Here is a 24,580-nt window from a genome sequence, read left to right on the forward strand (position 1 = left end):
TTACAGACCTCTAAACAACAACAACAACATGCATTTTAAGGCCATTTTCCCTGCTAGAGCGGGGGTTGCCTTGCGGTCCCCATGACAATCTTCTCCATTTTGCCCTATTTTCTGCATCTCTCCTTGTTAACCCCCTTGCCAGCATTTCTTCTTCCACCATCTTTAGCCAAGTCTTTCTCGGTCTTCCCCGTCCTCCACTTCCTTCTACATTAATTTCCATCGCTCTTCTCAACCAGTCACTTTCATCCTTCCTCAACACATGACCAAACCATCTCAACCTGTTCCTCTTCACAGCATCAATCACAGGCTCTATTCCCATCATCTTTCGCATTTCATCATTTGTCTTCCTCTCTCTCAACGATACTCCGCACATCCACTGAACCATTCTCATTTCCACCCTTTCCAGCCTTCGTTGCTGCTCTACGTTCATTACCCATGCAACAAATCATAACACTTCTCACATGCAGCATACACCTTTCCCTTCAGCTTCAACGACACTCCCCTCCTCATCAGCACGCCACTCAGTTCCCGAAACTTCTTCCATGCACATCTCACTCGAGCAACCGTTGCCGAGTCTGATTCACCTTCTCCATTCAGCACGTACTGTAATGCAGACCTCTAAACAACATGGTAAAAAGCAAGGCTAGATGGTTTATTTTTATAAATCTATTATATGAGCCCTGAGTGAAGTGTTAAAATATAAATAAATAAATAAATAAAGGGATTCTTTCTGTGGTTTGTTCTTGATATTTTATCACCAGGAAATAAGCGCTCGTAAAAGAAAATACTGTACACGTATAATATATGCAAATGAGCAACTTGAGAATAAATGCATGATAGAAGCAGACAGTGATATGCACATGGGCCTGCAGTAATATTAGCACCATGAAAATAGCAAAATTGCAATTTTGCAGGACCCTGCAGTTAAATAAATAGTGGATAAAACAAAAGGAGGATGTAATTGGCTCGTGCATAGTCGGATGGAGTGAGGGAGAGCTGTGGTGTGTTTTGATGGAAATGTGAGAGATTATATTGGGAGTCGTGCAGGAGGCCTTTTGAGACGAAAAAAGAAGAAAAAGAAAGGAAGATTGAGATTGTTGAGAGTAATGGAGTGTTGTGGTGGTGCATTGAAATGAAAGTGGAGATAGAAAGTGCAAAAGGTGAATGAGAGAGTACCCCATTGATGCCCATGACCCTGTCCTGTTTTAATAACCGCGTTTCCCTCGGCCAGTGCGATCATATTAAACCCGCAGGCCCTTGTTGTGCTTCGGAATTCCTCGTGCTGTGTATTCGGCTGCCACCACGGCCTCTGTGTTTGCCTTTTCAATGGGAAAGTTTCTGCTGTGCTGTCTTGCAGGGCAGCGGGGGTGAAGGCAGATGGGTTATTGTCGAGAAGGGCTGAAAGAGGAGGCAGGTTGATGGGAGGGGATGGGGGCAGTGGGTGGGGGGGGGGGCAGAATTTGGTGCATCGGGGATGTGCCCTGGATGGGAAACATGCTTCAAGACGGATAAATTCGTGGGAATTAAAAAAAATTCCTTATTTCCTTTGCAGCATTGGTCAGCCTTTTGACACATGAGATATGAATTATTTACATTGTAGGGATTTGTTTTGGAAAGCTTTTTCCCCTTAATGATTCTCCTGTTATAATAATAATAGTGGTGCGATTGTTGTCACTTGTGCCTGATTTTCATTATCCAGGCAGTTGAATAGCATTTTGCATTGAGGGCACCGAGGCTAAAGGGCTTAGCAGTCAATAGCTCCTTCTGGCCATTTGCCTTTTAGGCCCGCATTTTATTCTTGCTGCCATAGCTCGCCTCATGTGTTGCTCCAATCCCCCATCTTGCCGCACACTGCTCAGTTTGACAGGAGATCGTCTGTAACTTGGCAGTGAGGAATGTGGCACGCCGCTGCCCTCTACTGACCCCAAACCTGACCTTTGCTGCTCCCCTCGACCCCTAACCTCTCTATGGACAGGATGACTGATTGCGAGAAGTGTCATTCAGGGGTTTGTTTGGCACCTTAGGGAAGGCACAAACCAATTCCTTGTCTCAGCTTATAATCTCACTCCAACACTGTACAAAGAATGGATGTGTTACTGTCGATGGTGTTGAAGTTGCCATTTTCAGCTGTGCGGATTTTTACGCCAAATTCAGAGATGTGGAGAAAATATGCTCTGTGCACTTATTGTTTTGAGGTTTCAAGTCACGATCTGTTTGTCTGAAAGCAAGCTTCTTGCTTTATAATGGGGCCTTTAAAAGCCATTCATGTCATCCTTGGTCAAAGTACAAGATTGCCATATACGAAAGCATGTGTACTTGTTGTCAAAATAAGGTGATAATTATACTGAGAAATGTAATTTGTCTCGCAGTGCAGGCCTAGATGTCAAGCATTAGAGAAACATTAAATGGAGTCCAATGGCAAGGGGCCATCCATATATCACGCAACAAATTGACAACCTCCGCCTCACAAGCAACGCTCCATAACGTGGGCAAAGCACCCACCAATCTCTGTGCGCGTTCCTTAATATATGGATGACCCCGAATGTAAGCCAAAACTCCAACAATCTTGTGAGAAGCGTTATAACGTGCGAATGCGATGAAAAACATTTTGACTGCGGGACAAATCCAATGCCTTATGTTTGTCCCTACCATGAAACTAATCATGCATTACCCTTCGCAGCGCACCTAACCCAGCCGGCTCACTAATGCCTCTGACGGTCATTAATGAGCCAGTTGGGTTAGATGTGCTGACTTCATGCAGTCATACAGGCCAGCCGACCAACTCTTGCAAATTTCATTTTACTTCCACAAATTTCATTTTTTACTTTTACAAGCCTGGTGTTGGCTTAGCGGTTAGGGTGCTGGCTTGGGATCCAAGGATCCTGGGTTCGAATCCCGGCCGATCGCTGAATTAACACCAGGGGGGTTGACTCAGCCTGTCATCCTTCCGAGGGAGGCAAATTGAGTACCAGCTAGCTGGGATGAATGATCCCGGTGTGTACCCCGATTTAGAATAGGTACACTGGTACACCGTATCCCTGCGCATCGTAAGAGGCGATTAAGGGTTGGCGTCAGGAAGGGCATCCGGCCATAAAAACATTGCCTCAAACAGGGAACCATGATCCACTCTAGCGGGGAAAAATGCCTTAAAACGATCATTCATTCATTCAATCATTTGCACAAACCAATTTGAGCAGACATGACAGCTATCTTGACGCCCCTTCTGATCGATGGTGTATTTCAACATGCAGCAACTTGTCACTGTATGATAATATCTGTATAACAGGCTGCTCAATTTCCTCCGTAACTTGTACTCAGAGCTAGACAACCCAGATGCAACCGTAGCATGACTGGATTGTCTTTCTTTGATTTCAATTTTGAAAGAACGTTCTCTTTGTGTATTTCCAAATATTTGCTAACTGTTGTAAAGTAGCTACAAAGTTTTATGTAGAGTTATATCTGGATATGAAACCAATAATTTCCTAGTTTGTCACACATGTCTTATCTAACGTGTGTTCATATCGCCAGCATTCAACAGGTTAATGCTGCTCACATCACGATATTCATTCCAAACGCCATCCCAAAGTTGCCTCCAATCTTTACTTCACCAACATCTTTTCCTTTCCTTCAACTCTCTTCCATCTCGAACTTGCTTGAACCTCAGTTTCGAAGAAGTAATATATATTTTAAACGCACTACTTTCGGTCTTTTTGAAGCAATGTGGGAGTAGACATTGCCCTGCACGCAATTCGCAAGTTTGTCTGGTAGCCATGGAGGAGCTTTTGTTCACTTTGCTGACCCAGCCCTTCTACTCGCAGAATTTGGCACCAGTAGACTTAATTTATTTCCCAAGTCAAATGTACAACTTTTTATCGAGTTTTGAGTTTTCTTTTATTACCTCAGTCCAGTCCACCTTTTTCACCGTTTGTGTGTTTGTTTGTCTGTCTGTTTGGTTGTTTGTGAACAGGATATCTCAATAAGTTGTGGTCGGATTCAGATGAAATTTGGTGGAAATGTTGAGTATACGACAAAGTCGAAATGACTGCATTTTGGTGAAGATCCAGATTTGGATCTGATAATTTTTAGGTGATTCTTCACCATTGAGAGATGGGGCCAAAAACTATATATGGTACAATATCTATAAAAAAAGTTGTGGAGAGATTCAGATGAAACTTGGTGGACTGACTGTGTGTATAATAAGGACGAGTTAATTCAATTTTGGTGAAGATCCGAATCCGGATACGAGAGCTTTTAAATTATTTAAGTGATTATTCATCACTGAGTTTTAGGACCAAAAACGATATGTAGCATGATATTTCAAAAAGTTGTGGACGACATCTGGCAGAACTAGGTGGATGAGTTTGTTTGGTGAAATTAACAAGCCGATTAGCTTTTGGTTCAATCCGAGACATATCAGTGGGATACAAAATGTAAACTGTTCAGCCTGGCAGAGGTATGCTCTCTACCGAGTTCATGTGGGCACATAGGGTGTATATTACGTATCAAAAACTGTAATTTTCGACATTAACTCCCCCCCCCCCCCCCCCCCACTCCTCCAACGCTCTTCTCTTCCTCTCATTCCTTCACATTACGTTACATTGTTATGCCTCCGCCGACGAAGTTTTTAGGTGACCGTCCGGCTGTCTGTCCGTCTCCGTCCGTCCGTCCGTCCGTACATCCGTCTGTCTGTCCGTGATAGGTTTTAGTTACCGCGATAACTTGAGAACGGCTGAAGGGATCTTCGTCAAACTTGGTGCAGGTATGTATAATGAGGTAAAGATGAACCGATTAGATTTTGAGGTCACGAGGTCAGAGGTCATGTTAGGTAAAAATACTCTTACCACGATAACTTGTGAACCAGTGATGGGATTCTGACCAAATTTGGTACACTTATGTGGAATGATGTAAAGATGAACTGATTCGATTTTGGGGTCAATAGGTCAATAGGTCAAAGGCCAAAGTCTGTTATAGGTCTATAACTTGAGAACGGCTAAAGGGATCTAATTCAAACTTGGTACAGATATGTATAATGATATAGATAAACTGATTAGATTTTGGGGTCCTGAGGTCAAAGGTCAGATGGATCTTGTCAGGTGAAAATGTGATAACTTGTGAACAGCTGAATGGATTTAACTTAAAACTTGGTACAGGTATTATAATGATGTAAAGATTAACTGATTAGATTTTGGGGTCCCAAGGTCAAAGGTTAGAGGTCATCAAGTAAAAATTTGATAACTTGAGAACAGCTGAATGGATTTAAATCAAACTTGGTACAAGTATTATAATGATGTAATAATGTGGGTGGAGGCATATCCGGTCGACATCGTGACATTGAAGAGTATTGTTCTAGTTCTCTCTACTTTTCCTCCCTCATTCTTTCCCAAATGTTGATGGAAAAATATTGATGGTGCCTGTCCTGAAATAGTTTCCAGATAGCTTTTGAGGGGCAAACAGTGCAGTCATATAAAGGGCATGATAGGAAACTCACGAACATATTTTTAATTTATGCTTGTTTGAAACTTTCCACCTTCTAGGGTCTTTCATTGTTATAAAGAGTCTTAGCTGTCTTATGGGTCTTAATGGGTCTTGAAGGGTCTTTGGGTTCTAAAAGGTCTTATTGGTCTAAGGCTGGAGTGGGGAACCTCCGGCCTCCGGGCCGTATACGGCCCGCGAGACCGTTTGATCCGGCCCGTGAGACCGTTTGATCCGGCCCGCGAGGCAATTCATCTATCTATAATTCCAGTAATCTCTCCTTTTCAAGGTTTTAAATTAATCGGACAAAGGGTAACCAAGTTATGGCCAAAAACGATTCAACCAATCAGAGAGGAGCGAGCTTTCACGTGTTGTAACAGTCAACGAATGCCGAACGTGGCGAGCAGATGCTGCCTCGGACGGCACATTTGAGAACTTATTCATTTATTTGACGTTGGCAAAATATGTTGGCGCTAACAGAATAATTGCCATCAAATTAAAACTAATTTGCGATTAATCGTAACTGCGATATGCGACCTTCCGGACAGTCAAGTGAGTTCCAGACAGTCGTAACTGCGATATGCGACCTTCCGGACAGTCAAGTGATCGCGTGATCTCATGTCATCATTTCATTCAGTATATGCAAACATGGCGACCAACAAGAAAAGAAAGGTAGATGCGGAATGTCGCGCGTTCCAAGAGAAATGGGCAAACGATTATTTATTTGTGGAAGTAAAAGGCAAGCCAGTATGCCTAGTTTGTCGGGAAGCGCTCTCGGTGATGAAAAAGGCCAACCTCGAGCGTCATTACAGCTCAAAACATGCTAAACTGGACGAGTTGAAAGGACAAATGCGCTTGGATAAAGTTAACGTTCTTCGGCGGAGTTTTGGTGCTCAACAAGCAGTCTTCATAAGACCACAATCTGACCGAGACAACACTACGCATGCTAGTTTTGTGGTGAGTGAGCTAATCGCTAAGAAGCTGATGCCGCATTCAGAAGGAGAATTTGTGAAGGAGTGCCTTGTTGCCGCTGCGGAGCTGCTCGCACCGGACAAAGTAAAATTGTTCCAAAGTGTCAGTTTGTCTCGAAGAACTGTCTCAGATCGGATTACTGACATGGCACAAGATATTGAGAAAACACTGGAGGACACCGCAAGAGATTTCCAGTTTTTCTCTCTGGCCTGCGATGAGACAACGGACATAACAAACACCGCCCAACTAGCCATTTTTGTGCGGGGGATTACAGCTGAGTTTGATACGAGGGAGGAGTTGCTGTCTTTGCAAGCCATGCATGGCACCACCAAAGGTGAGGATTTGTTTGAGCAAGTTGTTTTGGCTATGAACAAATTCGAACTGCAGTTTGACAAGTTAAGTGGCCTGGCCATGGATGGAGCCCCAGCCATGGTTGGCACGCAAAAGGGATTGACTGCATTGTTCAAAAAGGAAATGAGTCGTCTCAATCTCGATCCAAGTGAGTTAGTTGTATGCCACTGTATCATACACCAAGATAATCTGTGTGCACAGTCCCTGAAGCTCAACAATGTGATGACAACTTTCGTTTCCACCATAAACGTCATCAAAAGCAGAGGGCTGAACAGCCGCCAGTTCAAGGAGCTACTGAGTGAACTAGAGTCAGAGTACGGAGATCTGGTTTACCACTGTGAGGTGCGGTGGCTGAGTCGCGGAAATATGCTCACACGGTTTTACTCACTGAGAGAAGAAGTGAAACAGTTCATGGAGATGAAGGGGAAACCTGTCATGGAACTCAGTGATAGCAAGTGGCTGTGTGATTTGGGCTTCATGGTGGACATTACCAAGTACCTGTCAGAGCTGAACGTCAAGCTCCAAGGTCCCAACCAGCTTCTCAGCTCTCTGCAATCACTTGAAGCTAAACTAAAGCTGTGGCAAGTGCAACTGGAAAGGGGAAACACTATCCACTTTCCCACTCTGCAAGAACAAAAGCCTGCTGTGACATCTGAATATGCTGCTGAGTGTGCAAAACTCCTCCAGGCATTTGGAGAGAGGTTCCAGGACATGAAAAGTAAACAAAGGGAACTGAACATATTTGCCACGCCGTTTAATGTGGAACCAGCTGATGTGCCTGACAACCTACAACACGAAATCATTAAGCTGCAAAGCAATGACGAGCTCAAAGCTAGGTACAACAACCTCCCTTTGCTCGAGTTCTATAAACTGTATGTACGTGCTGAGGATTTTCCCATTCTGAGGAGACATGCACTGAAGTTTGCATCACTGTTTGGGACGACCTACAGCTGTGAGCAGTTCTTTTCAAAACTGACTCTTGCAAAGACTCGGTTCCGCTCAAGACTGACTGACCCAAACCTGCAAAACCAGCTGCTAGTAGCATCATCATCACTACCACCTGACACCAAACGCCTCGCCAAAGAGAAACAGTTCCAGCCATCGCATTAGGTGAGTCCGATATATGTATTCAATAATTTAGCATGGCCCTCGAAGGATGTTCTAAAAATCGAAATGGCCCTTGACAGGAAAAAGGTTCCCCACCCCTGGTCTAAGGGGTGTAAAGGTTTAAAGTGTGTAAAGGGTCTTAAAGGTCCAAATGGTGTAAAAGGCTTAAAATGGTCTAAAGGGTTCACCTATAAGGGCGCAAGGGTCCAAAGGGATCCAATTAAAATGTTCCAAGGGTTTAAAAGGTGGAAGGGCTCAAAAGGTCTACATGTACTATAAATGGATGAGGTGTGTGTGTGTGTGTGTGTGTGTGTGTGTGTGTGTGTGTGTGTGTGTGTGTGTGTGTGACGTGTGTGTGTGTGTGTGTGTGTGTGTGTGTGTGTGTGTGTGTGTGTGTGTGTGTTATACTTTTTGTATCTATTAATTAATTACGTACTATTGAAATGTACCTTATACAGTCACATTAAAAGTAAGTACACCCCATGTAAAGTTTTGACTTTTTCAACATATTTAAACATACAGCTATTTGATCTTCATTTCAACAATATTGACAGATAAAGGTGATATAATATAACAAATATCATGAAATATTTGCATTTTGTCGTCCATTGTATAATTTAAATAAACATAAATGCAAATTTCGCATGTGGAAAAAGTAAATACACCCTTGGCTCTAATAGGTGGTATTGCCCCCTTTGGCAGAAACAACCTCAAGTTGGCATTTCTTATAACTGTCGACCGGTCTCCCACATCGACAGGGAGAAATTTTAGCCCACTCCTCCATTTTCAGCTGTGGAATATTTGAGGGGTTTATTGCATGCACAGCTCGTTTCAAATCCCCCCACAACATCTCGATGGGATTTAGATCCGGGCTTTGACTTGGCCATTCCAGAACCCTCCATTTCTTTCTTTTCAGCCATTCCTTGGTGGATTTACTGGTATGTTTAGGGTCATTGTCATGTTGCAAGGTCCACCTTCGGTTGAGCGTCAACTTCCGACAGATGGCCTCACATTATCCTCAAGCACCCTTTGGTACAATGAAGAATTCATAGTGGATTCTATGATGGTGAGCTGCCCAGGCCCTGATGCAGCAAAGCTGCCCCAAACCATAATATTTCCACCACCATGCTTTACAGTTGGTATCAGGTTCTTGTGGTCAAATGCTGTCTTTGGTTTTCGCCAAACATGTCTTCTGGTACTGTGGCCAAATAGCTCTACCATTGACTCATCTGTCCAGAGCACATTGTTCCAAAAGTGCTGGTCTTTGCCGAGGTGTTCATTGGCAAACTTTAGTCTTGCCCTGATGTTCTTTCTGGACAGCAAAGGTTTCCTCCTGGCACACCTCCCATGTAGGGCTAACCCCCACTCTTGCAGGGAAAATGGCCTTAAAATGCCTGTTGTTATTGTTGTTGTTGTTGTACACCTCCCATGTAGATCAAATTTGTGCAGCCGCTTTCTAATGGTAGACTCGTGCACTTTGACATCAACAGTGGGAAGAGCTACCTGTAGGTCCCATGATGACATTCTGGGGTTCTTAGAGACTTCTATATATATATGTATATATATACACGACATGGCCAAAAATATGTGGACACCAAAATTTCACACCCGTATGTGCTTGACGAACATCTCATTCCAAAATCATGGGCATTAATATGGAGTTGGTCCCCCCTTTGCTGTTATAACAGCCTTCACTCTTCTGGGAAGGCTTTCCACTAGATGTTGGAACATTGCTGCATGGATTTGCTTCCATTCAGCCACAAGAGCATCAGTGAGGTCTCGGGCACTGATGTTGGGCGATTAGTACTGATGTTGGGCGATTAGCCTGGCTCGCAGTCGGCGTTCCAATTAATCCCAAAGGTGTTCAATGGGGTTGAGGTCAGGGCTCTGTGCAGGCCAGTCAAGTTATTCCACACCGATCTCAACAAACCATTTTTGTATGGACCTCCTTTGTGCACAGGGGCATTGTCATGCACAGGGGCCGAGCCCGAACCTTGAAAAACAGCCCCAGACCATTATTCCCCCTCCACCAATCTTTACACTTGGCACTATGCATTCGGGCAGGTAGCGTTCTCCTGGCACGGCCAAACCCAGATTCGGCCGTCGAACTGCCAGATGATGAAGCATGATGCATCACTCCAGATAACGCATTTCCACTGCTCCTGTGTCCAATGGCGGCGAGCTTTACACCACTCCAGCCGACGCTTGGCATTGCTCATGGTGATCTCAGGCTTGTGTGCGGCTGATTGGCCATGGAAACCCATTTCATAAAGCTTCCGACGAACAGTTGTTGTGCTGACGTTGTTTCCAGAGTCACTTTGGAACTCTATAGTGAGTGTTACAACCGAGGACAGACGATTTTTACGCGCTTCAGCACTCGGCGGTCCCGTTCTGTGATCTTGTGTGGTCGACCACTTCGTGGCTGAGCTGTTGTTGCTCCCAGACGTTTCCACTTCACAAAAACAGCACTTACAGTTGATCGGAGGAGCTCTATCAGGGCAGAAATTTGATGAACTGACTTATTGGAAAGGTGGCATCCAATGACGGTGCCACGTTGGAAGTCACTGTGCTCTTCAGTATGGCCCATTCCACTGCCAATGTTTGTCTATGGAGATTGCATGGCTGTCTGCTTGATTATATACATATACCTGTCAGCAATGTGTGTGGCTCAAACAGCCAAATCCACTTATTAGAATGGGTGTCCGCATACTTTTGGCCATGTTGTGTATATATATATATATATATATACGAGGGACAGTCAATAAGTAACCTGAAAAAAAAATTCACAACTTGTTTATTGCATGTACGTGTGTAGCAACTGTTATTTTTCAACACAATCTCCATTGCATTCAATGCATTTTTTCCATCGCTTTACTAAGGCATGGATTCCCCCGAGAAAAAAAAAAATTTGGGTGCTTGTGTAGCCAATAGTGCGCCGCCTCTCGGACCTCTTCGTCAGATCGGAAAGTGGTTCCACCAAGCGCCTCTTTAAGTGGCCCAAAAATGTGGTAATCCGAAGGGGCGAGGTCTGGTGAGTAAGGTGGATGAGGGAGACACTCAAAATGCAGGTCCTCGATTGTTGCAGCTGTAGCGTGGGCGGTATGTGGCCGAGCATTGTCATGCTGCAGCAAAACACCGATGGTGAGTAGTCCATGACGTTTTGATGTGATTGCTGGTTTCATATGATTTTTAAGGAGGTCGCAGTATGATGCACAGTTGACTGTGGTCCCTATGGGCATGTAATGTCTACAAGTGGGCCTCGGCTATCCCAGAAAAGCATCAGCATCACTTTTCCATCGGACTGCTTTGTGCGGAATTTTTTGGGCTTCGGTGGAGTTGAATAGCGCCACTCTTTGCTTGCCCTCTTCGTTTCTGGCGGAAGGTAGTTGACCCAGCTTTCATCCCCAGTCACTACGTGCTGTAAGAAAGCATCGCCTTCTGTTTCATAATGTCGCAGACGTTCTTCACATGCATCCACTCGCTGTTCTTTCAGTTTTGTGTGAGTTGTCTAGGCACCCACCTTGCAGACACTTTGCAGAACCCCAGCATATTATGTATGATATGGTGTGCTGAACCATGGCTAATGTTCAATTCGGAGACCACTTCATCCAGCGTAATGCGACGGTTTTCCCTTAGCATGCGCTCAACTCCTGCAACCATTTCTGGTGTGAGGCTGGCCCGAGCGAGCAGCATCTGCCACACTGGACACTCCACTTTTAAACTTCCTGTCCCAGTCGTACACCTCCTGCAGCGATAAACATGCGTCACCATATTGCATCTTCATTCTGCGATGAATTTCACTGGCATTCACACCCTCACTTCCCAAGAAACGGATGACAGAACGTTGCTCCTCCCTGGAGCGAGCCGCTAAGCGAGCCGCTATCTTGGAACTACTCTTCTGACGTCATACGCTCAATGTTGCCAGATCTAAAACAGGCAAGACATGACTCTTACATATATATAATGTGTGTGTGTGTGTGTGTTACGCTACCAGATTATTGTACCAGATGTGCTAAACATCTACTGCGTATAAACGCCGTTGAAAGGCGGCGCCGCGTGTTTCACCGTTTTCGCTTCCGGATTGATCGTTTATCAGCAATAAACCGCCGGAAATATACCTTTATTGGCCATCTGGTGACTCTGCTGCTGTTGGTGGCAAGCGTGCCAGGCCAACCTGCTCTCACTGTAAGCCGGCCGGCCATCGTAGAAGCAACAGGGGTGTTGTGACCTGTCCACTACTTATATGACAATCTGATTCATTTTGTTGACTCATGACTGAAAATGATTGAGACAGTCATTATAGTTTGTGCAATTGATAAGACCTGTGCATGCTGCTCAGTGCTGTGCATCCAGTGTGCATGATATTTTATTCATATACTATACTAGACAAAGAATATTGTTTACTGAACAATGCTGTACTTGTATGTACTTTGTGAATTAGGCTCACAAGACAATGACTTGACCTTTGAATCACACTTCTGGCTGCCAACTTAATATCCCGTGTGGTTTCAAGTGTAAGTAGTATGATGCCACATGCATTTATTGTCCTTCATGGATAAGTCAAGCCTTGTGTACATACTTCTTGTAAATGGTGCTTCACCAAACATGTGTGTGAAAATTCTATACATGTAGGCCGACTCATCATTTTGCCTTGATATTTTGGCATGACAGCTTGGGCTAGCGTACAGATGGGGGGGTGGGGGGGGGGGCGAGGATTTACAGTATTTGTGCACATTTACAGTATTTGTGCACAATATTTTTTGCGAAATTTTTTAGATTTCCTGGCATGAAAAGTTGAAAAACTTGACATTTTGGGTAACACATGAATATTTAAATTTTTGTTTTAATGCATTTGTAATTGCCCAATTTGACCAACCCTGCTATTTTATGGAGGTACAGGGTTAGTACTTTAATGCTGCAGGTATAACTCTAAATCCATAATTTGAGCATCTGGTACAAGAATCTGGTAGCGTGACACATATATATATATATATATATATATATATATATATATATATATATATATATATATATATATGACATGTCCTCTACAACTACACACATTACATTCTCAAATTTATAATTTATATCGCCATTTTAAGGTTACTTATTGACTGGCCCTTGTGTGTGTATATATATATATATATATGTACACACACGCACATGCACATAGATGTCAAGTGAATTGGTTTTAAGTTAGCGATTTATGTGACTTTGACCTTTTGACCGATTGGCCTCAAAAGTAATAGGCTTCCAGCTTGCCACTACCTCTATCGGATGCTGAAGTTTTGTGAAGATCGGACTAAAAATGTGACCTCTCGGCAATTGACATACAAACAGGCAGTCAGAATAACAGACCAGACCAACCAATATACTTGCAAATCTTCGATTTGGCAAGTAACAAACAAACAGACAGACAGGGTGAAAACATAACCTCCATCCACCTTCTGTGGTGGAGATAATAAACCTTGCCGAATTCCATCACACAAACTTTCTCACATCACATACCATCTTTTGTCCCATACTGCTCCCTCTGCTCTCTCAGTCCTCTGACCCTCCCTATCTTTGCCAGGATGCATGTTTTCTTCCACTAACCCACTTTCTGGAAAACCTCCAAAATCCAGGCTTACTGCACACCTCAACTCTTTTATTCCTCACTTCTACCCACTATGGAAACACCTTCCAGAAGCTCTTCTGTCTCATTTTTCCCTTTAGGACTTCGAGCAAGCAGTGCGCTGCAAACTCTTGTCATCCACAATTCTGTCACATTATCTTAACTTTTCCTCTCCCAACCATCTTACATGCTATTTTCAGAGTTTCCTCCCCTCATACCTCTCCTCTTTTCATGTTTGTTCATTCCCTTGATGTTTGTCCCACTGTAAACTCTACCTTACTCCTCCAAGAGCCTCGCACCTGTAAAATAAAAATAAGTAGAGAGTTCATGCAACACATTACCCCACACAGTCTTGAGAAAACGTGCATGAGAATATATTGGAAACAGTTTATTGGTGGAATAAGAAGAAGAATCTCAGAGTTCCTCCTCCGTGAGAGCTCGAGTGGCAAATTTGATTGGTCAAGGCAGCATACAATTTTGGCCCAAGTACAGCTAAACTGAATGTTTTTTTTTTGATGTGCAAACAAGGCGATTTGTGTTCTGCAGTGTTAAAATATGTAATTCAATTGAAATAAAATAAAAGTTGTAGGCTGTAGAAAAAACATCAACATTGAATCTGAAGTTTACCGCTGTTGATGCAGATGCACCCTCCTTTACACCGCCTGATTTTATGCGTTACATTGGTTCTTTGTGTCTGTTATTTGTGTTCTTTGTGACGTTCCTAAAACAGTGCACTTCCCCATTGGAATGATTTTCCATTTTGTTTGACTGCCATTCAGTCAGACAGACTGAAACAATTGCTTCACTGCCTTGCACCCATGCGCGCTAGGGATGAGACTCCGTACAATTTGCCAAATTCAGAGCTAAAGTACTGCTAAACTGCAGGGGCATGTTCTCATTAGTGTTCAAAATATAACATTCAATTGAAATAAAGTTGTTCCTTGATCATAAACCTACGTTTGTAGACAGACAGACAGACAAATTGAGCCAATTGCTTAACCCCACTTTGTGGTACACACATGCGGTCGAAAAAGATTTCTTATGGTCTCATTTATTTTTCCAATTTCATCAATATACTGAAACATGTATACAATGATGTACATGTTTCAGAATATTGATGTAACTATGGTGAGTATTTGAAGGGAAGGTGTATAAAAAAATTAAATACGGTGGTAATTAAGGCTGTTGTTTTTTGTACACAAGATCTATGTTTATGGAGGAGCAAATAGATGGGGACAGAAACGCAACCTATTGACACTGTGGCAGCAGGTGGATGCAACAGTGTTGCAAGGGAATGAAGAGAGAGGAGGTGAGGAAACTTGCAACTACGCATTGGGATATGTTGGGAGGGTTACTTGGGTGAGGAGGTGGAGGGCGGTATCATAGGTAGGTTTGGGGTAGGACATTAAATTGTGGCATACCACCAACTTTGAGTGCTGGAGGGAAGAGTGGGTTTGAACAGCTTCAACAACGTGCTTCCAGAAACTGCCTTCTCCATTTAACCCAGCATGGGTTTCTCAACCCGTTAGTGCGGCAGGGTCTCTCAAACCGTTAGTGCGGCAGGGTCTCTCAAACCCGTTAGTGCGGCAGGGTCTCTCAAACCCGTTAGTGTGGCAGGGTCTCTCAAACCGTTAGTGCGGCAGGGTCTCTCAAACCGTTAGTGCGGCATGGTCTCTCAAACTGTTAGTGCGGCAGGGTCTCTCAAACCGTTAGTGCGGCAGGGTCTCTCAAACTGTTAGTGCGGCAGGGTCTCTCAAACCGTTAGTGCGGCGGGGTCTCTCAAACCGTTAGTGTGGCAGGGTCTCTCAAACCCGTTAGTGTGGCAGGGTCTCTCAAACCGTTAGTGCGGCAGGGTCTCTCAAACTGTTAGTGCGGCAGGGTCTCTCAAACCGTTAGTGCGGCAGGGTCTCTCAAACCCGTTAGTGTGGCAGGGTCTCTCAAACCGTTAGTGCCGCAGGGTCTCTCAAACTGTTAGTGCGGCAGGGTCTCTCAACCCCGTTAGTGTGGCAGGGTCTCTCAAACCGTTAGTGCGGCAGGGTCTCTCAAACTGTTAGTGCAGCAGGGTCTCTCAAACCCGTTAGTGTGGCAGGGTCTCTCAAACTGTTAGTGCGGCAGGGTCTCTCAAACCCATTAGTGTGGCAGGGTCTCTCAAACTTTTAGTGCGGCAGGGTCTCTCAAACTTTTAGTGCGGCAGGGTTTCTCAAACCGTTTTTTCATGCCACACTAACTGAGGATTAAACAAATGACAGTGCCCATAGAAAGTCTACACAACCTTTCAAAATTTTCACTTTTTGTTGCCTTGTCGCCTGGAATTAAAATACATTAAATCAGACTTTTTCCACCTTTATTTACACATCGTAGCACACAACTTCCAAGTGAAAAACAAATTTTACAAATTTCAGAAAATTAATTGAAAATTTGAATACTGGAGTTATCATTAACAGATATTTTGGGTTTTTTTTTCAATCTTTAAGAGAAGTTTCGAGTGTTTTTTTTTTTTGGCTCCTTTCTACTGTAAGTGTAACGCTTATTCTGCAAGTTTTGGTCGTGGAATGATTTATTTTTTGAGATGTACGTATGTATTGCTTCAACCCATTATTTAAATGTGCCCTGTTTATCCCATTTTATCTTATTTTTTGACCAGCTGGGCCATTTTCTGGATGACACAAGCTCTTCCATTGTTATCGTCGAGGTGAGCTAGGTTGTAAACAAATTTGCTTTTGAATCCCTTGGTCACCATTAGTGGCCTTCCATATTTGTTATGCACCAAAACACCCTCTTTCTGTCCTTTCATTGGTTTAAGTTTCAGGATATATCTGCTAACCATCGTGACTGGTGGATAGTTTGCAGGGACCCACCACTTTGTACTTGTCAGGGCCTGAGAAGGCTTTGTTATTAAGGCTGTGAGGGTGAGAGTGGGACAATGCCTAAGTTGACAAATTGAATTCCCTTGTTCTGAGAGTAATTCAACACGGCAGCTCGAGTGCAGACTAATTTTTCTATCCTCCATCCAACCACCGCCCCTTTCACCTTTTTTTTCCCCCCTTTTACTCTTTCTTCTTTTCACGTCCAGCCAGCATACCCGCTGGTGCTAAATGACTCCGGCAGTGAAAGGCCTTGCGTAATGCCCGCCACGCTCTGTGCTCCTCAAGTCAGAGAATGAGGAACATTCTGCCTCGCGGCTGCCTGCTGGCTCTAATGTCGTTCTACCTTGTACCCCCAGCATGTCTGCACAGCAGGGATGCTCTATTACTCGTTTCTTAATGTTGGTCTCACATCCAGAGACGGATTCTATATTAATAGTGTTTTACTATTTGCAGGCATTTTTGTTTATGGCCACAATTTTAATGGTCAGATGGAAAATAATAAGCAAAAGTATTTTGTTGTTATGTTGTGCTTCTGTAAATTCCCATTTTCCTGTACTAAAGCAACTCACACATTTGTGTTCTTTTTTATTTGTTCAAGTAGTATCGCTTGATACTATGTGAGAAAATGCACAAATTTGCGAGTTTTTAAATAAAAATAATTTTTCCTCATGTGTGACTTCAACATCTGATAAACCAATCCTTTTGGAGAAAACACAAATTACCACTTGGTGGGGATCATTTGACGGGTTAGTTTACAGAGAATTCAGAGATCGTAGATTTCCTTTGAGCTCCATCCATCTCTAACAATGGTGGCCACAAATGGTTTGAATATGTATGGCTTTGAACCCCCCAAAAAAGTGATAAAACAAGTACAGATGCATTCAAAGTACACCGCTCCCATGCCAAATAAATAAATAACATCCTCCAGCATGCAGCATTGCGGGTATGCCTTCAGCGCCCGGAAATGCCACCGTGCTGTGCATAGAGACGGTATTCGGAGGGAGAGGTGTACAATAATTGATTGATTAATTGCATAATTAAAATAAATAAATCATGATCGTAAAATAATTTCTTTATCAATTGGCTAATAGCATACCTCAACCACCATAGTTTGATCTGAAGCTGTAACATTTTGCAAAATTAAATAATTAGGTCACTAATTGAAAAAAATTAATTGATTAATTGATTAACCAATAAATAATTAATCGATTAATTGATTAATCAATACATCAAAAATATCCTTTATAGCCAAATCACTTGGTCACTGTCGTGTCCAAATATCAGCTTCCTAGCTCCAAATGTGCCTGAGACATTGCCCAGATGAGAAAGGAAACAAATAAGTACTTAATTAATCGATAATAATAAAGTAATTAATGATTTAATTGATTAATCAAAATTTAAAAAATACTATTTTTGCCAAAGCGCGTGCTCACTATTGTGCCGAAATTTCAGCTTCCTAGCTCAAAGGATGGCTGAGATATCGCCCGGACAAACAAACAAGAAAACAAGAAAGAAACCGGAGTGAAAACTGAGTACTCCCGTTCAGCGCGCATCATCGCCAGGCCCCCTTCGGTGCCCGGTGATGACATCATGCAACACCTGGAGATGGAATAGGAAAGGATCAGTGTACAAGTAGTACACTAATCCTCTTCCTAGAAAGTTATACCGATGGTACCGTAGGAGAGGAAGAGGTACACTTGGCCATGGAAAAACTGACCCTTTATAATGATTTGATGCCACTTACCTTCAGAGACAAAACCTCAAATCCAATTTATCGCTTTAGGAATAGAATAAAGGTCCCACTGATACTCAGAATACTTGTCATCCACTGTCTAAAACCCCAGTCGTATCGTTTTCTTGGGATTATTTCTTCTGCTATGCAAAGGTCTGAGACTCTCCTTCCTCTCTTTCTTCCAACGCAAAATTGACAACATCTACAACAGCTTGACCACCGCCGCACCCGCTCCCCCTCCAACCACCTGCCCCCCCCCCCTGTCTCGGTTCTCCCCAATCTCCCCTACTGACCTCTCTGAACTCCTCATAGGAATGAAAACTGCCACCTGCACTCTTGACCCCATCCTCTCCAGCTTTGTCAAGGCCTCCCTCCCTGCTCTCTCTCCACTTATCATTGCAACAATAAACTCCTCCCTGTCTACAGGCATCGTCCCACCTTCCCTCAAAATTGCTGCTGTCACCCCCATTCTAAAAAAACCTGGTCTAAACCCTGACACCCTAAACAACTTCAGACCCATCTCCAACCTACCCTTTCTGTCAAAAGTTTTGGAACGCGCTGTAGCCACTCAACTCAAACATCACCTCTCTGCCAATAACCTGTATGAAACATTCCAATCCGGATTCCGCTCCAACCACAGTACTGAAACTGCTCTCCTCAAAATCACCAACGACCTTCTCCTCTCCTCTGACAGTGGCAACCTCAACATTCTCGTCCTCCTCGACCTCAGCGCTGCCTTTGACACCATCGATCACACCATCCTCCTCACCCGACTTGAATCCACCTTTAATGTTACCGGCACTGCCCTCTCTTGGATTAAATCATACCTCTCTGACAGACGCCAGTTCATCTCCATCAATAACTGCAAATCCCCCACTGCTCCCCTCCCCCAAGGTGTCCCCCAAGGTTCAGTTCTTGGCCCCCTCCTCTTCATCCTTTACCTGTCCCCCCTTGGTCACTTAATCCGCCGTCATGGTCTCCAATTCCACTGCTTCGCCGATGACATCCAGCTTTTCATCTCCACCAAGTCCATCTCCACCGACACCCACTCTATCCTGACAAACTGCATCACTGAAATAAAATCCTGGCTTCAAATCAACTTCCTCAAGCTTAACTGTGATAAATCTGAAATAATCATCATTGGCCCCAAAACGCTCACAAAATCCACCCATAACTTTGCCCTCAACATCGACGGTATCCCAGTATCCACCTCCCCTCACATCCGGAATCTTGGCGTCATCTTTGACCAAACCCTCTCCTTCGACAAATACACTAAACAGATCACAAAGTCAGCCTTCTTTCACCTGAAAAACATTGCCCGTCTCCGCTCATCCCTCTCCTCCACGGCTGCAGAAACCCTCATCCACGCCTTCATCACCTCCCGTCTGGACTACTGCAATAGCCTCCTCTATGGTTCACCCTCAAAAATCACCAATAAACTCCAATACATTCAGAACTCCGCTGCCCGTCTACTCACCCATTCCCGGACCCGTGACCACATCACCCCCGTCCTTTACAAGCTTCACTGGCTCCCCATCCCCCAGAGAATCCAGTACAAAATCCTCCTCTTGACATACAAAGCCCTCCATAACCTGGCCCCATCCTACCTGGCTGACCTCCTCTCCAGACACACTCCCACCTGCAACCTCCGCTCTGCTGGTACCAACCTCCTGACCCCCCCCATCCAGACCAAATTCAGATCCTGGGGGGACAGGGCCTTCTCCATCGCTGCTCCCACCCTCTGGAACTCACTACCTCACACCATCAGAGACTCCTCCTCACTCACCACATTCAAAACATCACTAAAGACCCACCTGTTCAACACTGCATTCAACATTCAACCCACAGCATTTAACCCCTGACTATCTCTTCTCCTTCTCCCTCCTTTTGCTTTAAATATTTCCCTATTGATTCTTGTCTTTTTGCAATTGTTGTTTTCATGTATTGTTATGCATTATGTTTTGCACTCTGTCAAAGCACCTTTGGGCTTCTTGAAAAGTGCTATACAAAATAAATGAATTATTATTATTATTATTATTTTGCATTTTTCTGTTCTGATGCATTTGAGGATATTAAAACTTTGTGTTCAATGTTTATGAAATAGAAAATCGTATTCAAATAACCAAATTTATGCACAATATACATTGATGTAAACGAATAGCAATTAGCAAGTATGTCAACCCTTTTCCTTCAAAACCATTGAAATTCTTAAAATACACCTCCTATTGAATGGTGTTCCATACCTCTTCTATGACCTTCCAAAGATCATTTAGGTTGGTTGCTAAGAGTCCTTTTTTCCTTTTCTTTATCTAAATAGTCCAATACAGCTTCAATGATATTGAGATCTGGGCTGTGAGGGGGCCATTCCATTCATTGAAGGACTTCAACTTCCTTTCTTTTGTAAAGAAGGTTTAATCATTCCAGCTGAGTATTTTGAATCTTTATCTTGCTGTAAGATCAAGTCTTGCACCACTAGGGATAGCATGGTGGTTTAAAGTTTGTTTGTACCTCGTTGCTGTCAATACACCATCAATTTTCAGGATATGCACCCTCCTGCCCTCCACCAAAAAAAACTTGCATTGAACCTCCTCCATGCTTCATTATTACATTCAAGCAAGGATTTTTTTTTCAGCTTTTCATCATCTCACATAGCCTTTTAGTCTTGTTCCCCTTTCTTAACTGAGGTTTTATTTCTGCAACACATCCTCTAAGTCCTGATTTCAAAAGTGACCTTCATACTGTTGCCCCCGCTACTGGGCTAACCCCCGCTTTAGCAGGGAAAATGGCCTTTAAAATGCATGTTGTTGTTGTTGTGTATACTGTTGATGACTGGACAGTGGACAGCGACACCTGAGCCTTCTGCCAGTTACTGTTGTCAATTAAACACTTTTGCAAGTTTCGCTTTCGTGATGTCAACCAATCATTGGCAACCACTCGGTATACCTATTTAGTTATCACGGAGCATAATTTCGATCCTTCTCAGTTTTTGGGAGCTGAGTTGTGAGTCATTGTTTGCGTTCACGCTGGTGGTGAAAGTGCTTCAAGAAGTGCTAAAGTGTCATTCCAGTCCCATGATCCTAATATTGAAAGGATGTAAAAAGCCCGACAAGCATTTTTCACGAGGCATCCAGGAAGAAGAGAATTTGGCCTCCATAGCGTCAAGTTATCTGGGGAAGCAACATCAGCAGATAATGTTGATGTTGTTCCACACTCAAGAATGAACGCTCAAACCTGTCTCCTTCCTCCAAATCCTGGTGGCGTCTGGTCAAATCCGTTTCTGGTGTTTGTTCCCCTTCCATCCCCTCCCTTTACTTCAAATGGCTACACAGTTGACACCGCACGTGACAAAGCCGAATGCCTCAACTCTGTGTTTGCCTCAAAATCTTGTGTCCCAAACCCATCTCTCTCTGTTCCCACCTTACCCAGTCGAACCAAACTGCTCCTGGACTCTGTGTCCTTCTCTCCTGACAAGGTGGAGAAGTTTTTGTCAAACCTCGACTCTGATCTGCAACTGGACCAGACGGCATCAGCCCACGGGTCCTAAAATCCTGCTCTGCCGCTCTATCTCACCCTCTCTCTGTGCTTTTCGCCCTCTCTTTTGCTCAAGGTCATCTGCCAGCATCTTGGAAATCAGCAAAAATTACCGCTTTACACAAAAAGGTGCAAAAACAGATCCTTGCAACAACAGACCAATCAGCCTGCTCCCAATTATCAGCAAAGTCATGGAATCCATCATTGCCTCGGATATCAAATCCTACCTCTTCTCCAATGGCTTGATCTCCGATCATCAATTTGGATTCAGACCAGGTCATTCTACTCTGGACATGTTGCTTCTGCTGTCTCAACAATGGATGGAGGTCCTCAATGCCAAACAGGAAATTAGAGCTGTCTCCCTTGACATATCACGTGCCTATGATACGCATATGGTCTGGCACCCAGCTCTGCTCACCAAACTCTCCTGCATTGGTATCCATGGAAATCTCCTCACATGGCTTGCGGACTTCCTCTCTGGTCGTAGTCAACGTGTGGCCCTGAATGGATTTCTCTCATCTCCCCTTCCTGTTCTGGCTGGAGTTCCCCAAGGTAGTGTTTTGGGCCCTGTGCTTTTTCTGGTCTTTATCAATGATCTCTCCGACTCCCTGGAAAATCCTCTCTATCTATTTGCTGATGACTCCACTCTCTGCCGCTCCATTCCTCATCCCTCAGATCGGCAGTCTGCAGCCTCCTCACTCTCTGCAGACCTGGACAAAATCACAGACTGGTCAAACAAGTGGAACTTGTCTTTCAATCCTGACAAATCTCACACTCTTACTATGTCTCTCGGAAAAGACCGACTGGAAAACCCTCCCATCCACTTTCTCAACAATCCTCTCCAAGAAGTTCTGTCGCTCAAGCTTTTGGGTCTCACTATCTCCCATGATCTTTCTTGGGAAAACCACATTTCCAAGCTAGCCTCCAAAGCCAGTCGCCGTCTGGGCATCCTCCGTCGTGCGAAGTCCTTCCTTGGCACACCTGAGCTCCTCACCACATACAAGGCTTTCACCCGCAGCTCAATGGAATACTGTTCCCCCCTCTGGGCCGGTGCGGTGCTCCTGCCTCACACCGAGCTCGGCTTAATACTGTTGAAACCAAAGCTTTCAGAATCATTGAATCTCGCTGTCTGATAATATGGACCAACTTCTATCTACCCATCCCAACTTTCTCTTCCTCATATGTGGTGATTTCAACTGTCACCATGCCAGTTGGCTGGGTGTGGGTACCTCTCTCACCAGCCATGGCTCTTCAGCAAAGGACTTCTGTGACTCACTGGGACTGACACAATCTGTCAATTTCCCGTCCTGGATTTCAGTCAACGGAGCATCTTCTCTTCTGGACTTGGTTATGACTAACTTCCCTGAAAATGTCTGCTGCTCTTCTTCTGCTCCAATCGGCTCTTCTGATCATGTGCTTGTTAAAGTGGACATCTCTCTGACCATTCTCAGAGAGCCTCCTCAGCGTCGACGAGTCTGGCATTTCACTCAGGCCAACTGGCACGGTCTTCAAGCAGCCATCAATCATCTGTACTGGTCTCCCATCTCTACTGCCTCTGGCATAAATTCTTCCTGGGAATTCTTCCAAAGCAAACTGCTCTCTCTCATGCACAGATTTATCCCATCTCATCTTCTGTTGTCATACCCTTCCTCCCGTCCATGGTACACGGAATCTTGTGGTGAGGCTATTGCCCAGAAACAACTTGCTTTCGTCTCCTGGAAAGCAAATCCAAAGGAAGGAAATCTCATTTCCTTTCACAAAGCCCGAAACAAGTGTGTGTCCACCCTCAGGAGAGCCAGGAAACAATATCTCTCCGTTCTCAGGACCGAACTCTCTTATCTGTCTCCCTCTTCCAAATCCTGGTGGCGTCTGGTGAAATCTGTTTCTGGTGTTTGTTCACCCTCCATCCCCTCCCTCACCTCAAAGGGCCACACGGCTGACTCCGCATGTGAAAAAGCTGTATGCCTCAACTCTGTGTTTTCCTCTAAATCTTGTGTCCCAAACCCATCCCTCTCTGTACCCACCGTACCCAGTCGTACCCAGCTGCTCCTGGACTCTGTGTCCTTTCCTCCTGACAAGGTGGAAAAGTTTCTGTCAACCCTTGACTCAGATTCTGCAACTGGACCTGACGGCATCAGCCCACGGGTCCTAAAATCCTGTTCTTCCGCTCTTTCACTCCCTCTGTTCTCTTCACCCTCTCTTTTGCTCAAGGTCATCTTCCATCTGCTTGGAAATCTGCCAACATCACCGCTTTGCACAAAAAAGGTGCAAAAACAGATCCCAGCAACTACAGACCAATCAGCCTTCTCCCAATTATCAGCAAAGTCATGGAATCCATCATTGCTTCAGATATGAAATCTTTCCTCTTCTCCAATGGCTTGATCTCTGATCATCAATTTGGTTTCAGACCTGGACACTCTACTCTGGACATGCTGCTTCTGCTTTCTCAACAATGGATGGAGGTCCTCAATGCCAAACAGGAAATTAGAGCAGTCTCCCTTGACATATCACGTGCCTTCGATACGGTCTGGCACCCCGCTCTGCTCACCAAACTCTCCTGTTTTGGTATCCATGGAAATCTCCACGCATGGCTGGCGGACTTCCTCTCTAGTCGTAGTCAACGTGTGGCCCTGAATGGGTTTCTCTCATCTCCTCTTCCTGTTCAGGCTGGAGTTCCACAAGGCAGTGTTCTGGGCCCTGTGCTTTTTCTGGTCTTCATCAATGATCTCTCTGACTCTCTTGAAAATCCTCTGTATCTCTTTGCTGATGACTCTACTCTCTGTTGCTCCATTCGTCATCCCTCAGATCGGCAGTCTGCAGCCTCCTCACTCTCTGCAGACCTGGACAAAATCACAGACTGGGCAAACAAGTGGAACATGTCTTTCAATCCTGACAAATCTCACACTCTTACGATGTCTCTCCGAAAAGACCGAC

The 24,580-nt window shown here is 44.3% G+C and overlaps 1 protein-coding gene across 6 annotated transcripts in view; it reads left to right on the forward strand.

Moving 5' to 3' along the window:
* Positions 1–24,580, forward strand: part of ARB2A (ARB2 cotranscriptional regulator A) — a 182,165-nt gene that overhangs the window by 101,832 nt on the left and 55,753 nt on the right. For 3 of the 6 annotated variants that reach the window (XM_068119911.2, XM_068119914.2, XM_068119913.2), the window contains one exon: positions 16,161–16,208. The exons of the other annotated variants lie outside the window; for them this stretch is intronic. In XM_068119911.2, the coding sequence (XP_067976012.2) occupies positions 16,161–16,208 (48 nt within the window). The remainder of the gene's footprint in view (positions 1–16,160; positions 16,209–24,580) is intronic. 6 annotated transcript variants of the gene reach the window in all.

The sequence above is a fragment of the Myxine glutinosa genome, chromosome 6 (assembly GCF_964187855.1).
Source record: "Myxine glutinosa chromosome 6, kmMyxGlut1.1, whole genome shotgun sequence".
NCBI classification, from domain to species: domain Eukaryota; kingdom Metazoa; phylum Chordata; class Myxini; order Myxiniformes; family Myxinidae; genus Myxine; species Myxine glutinosa.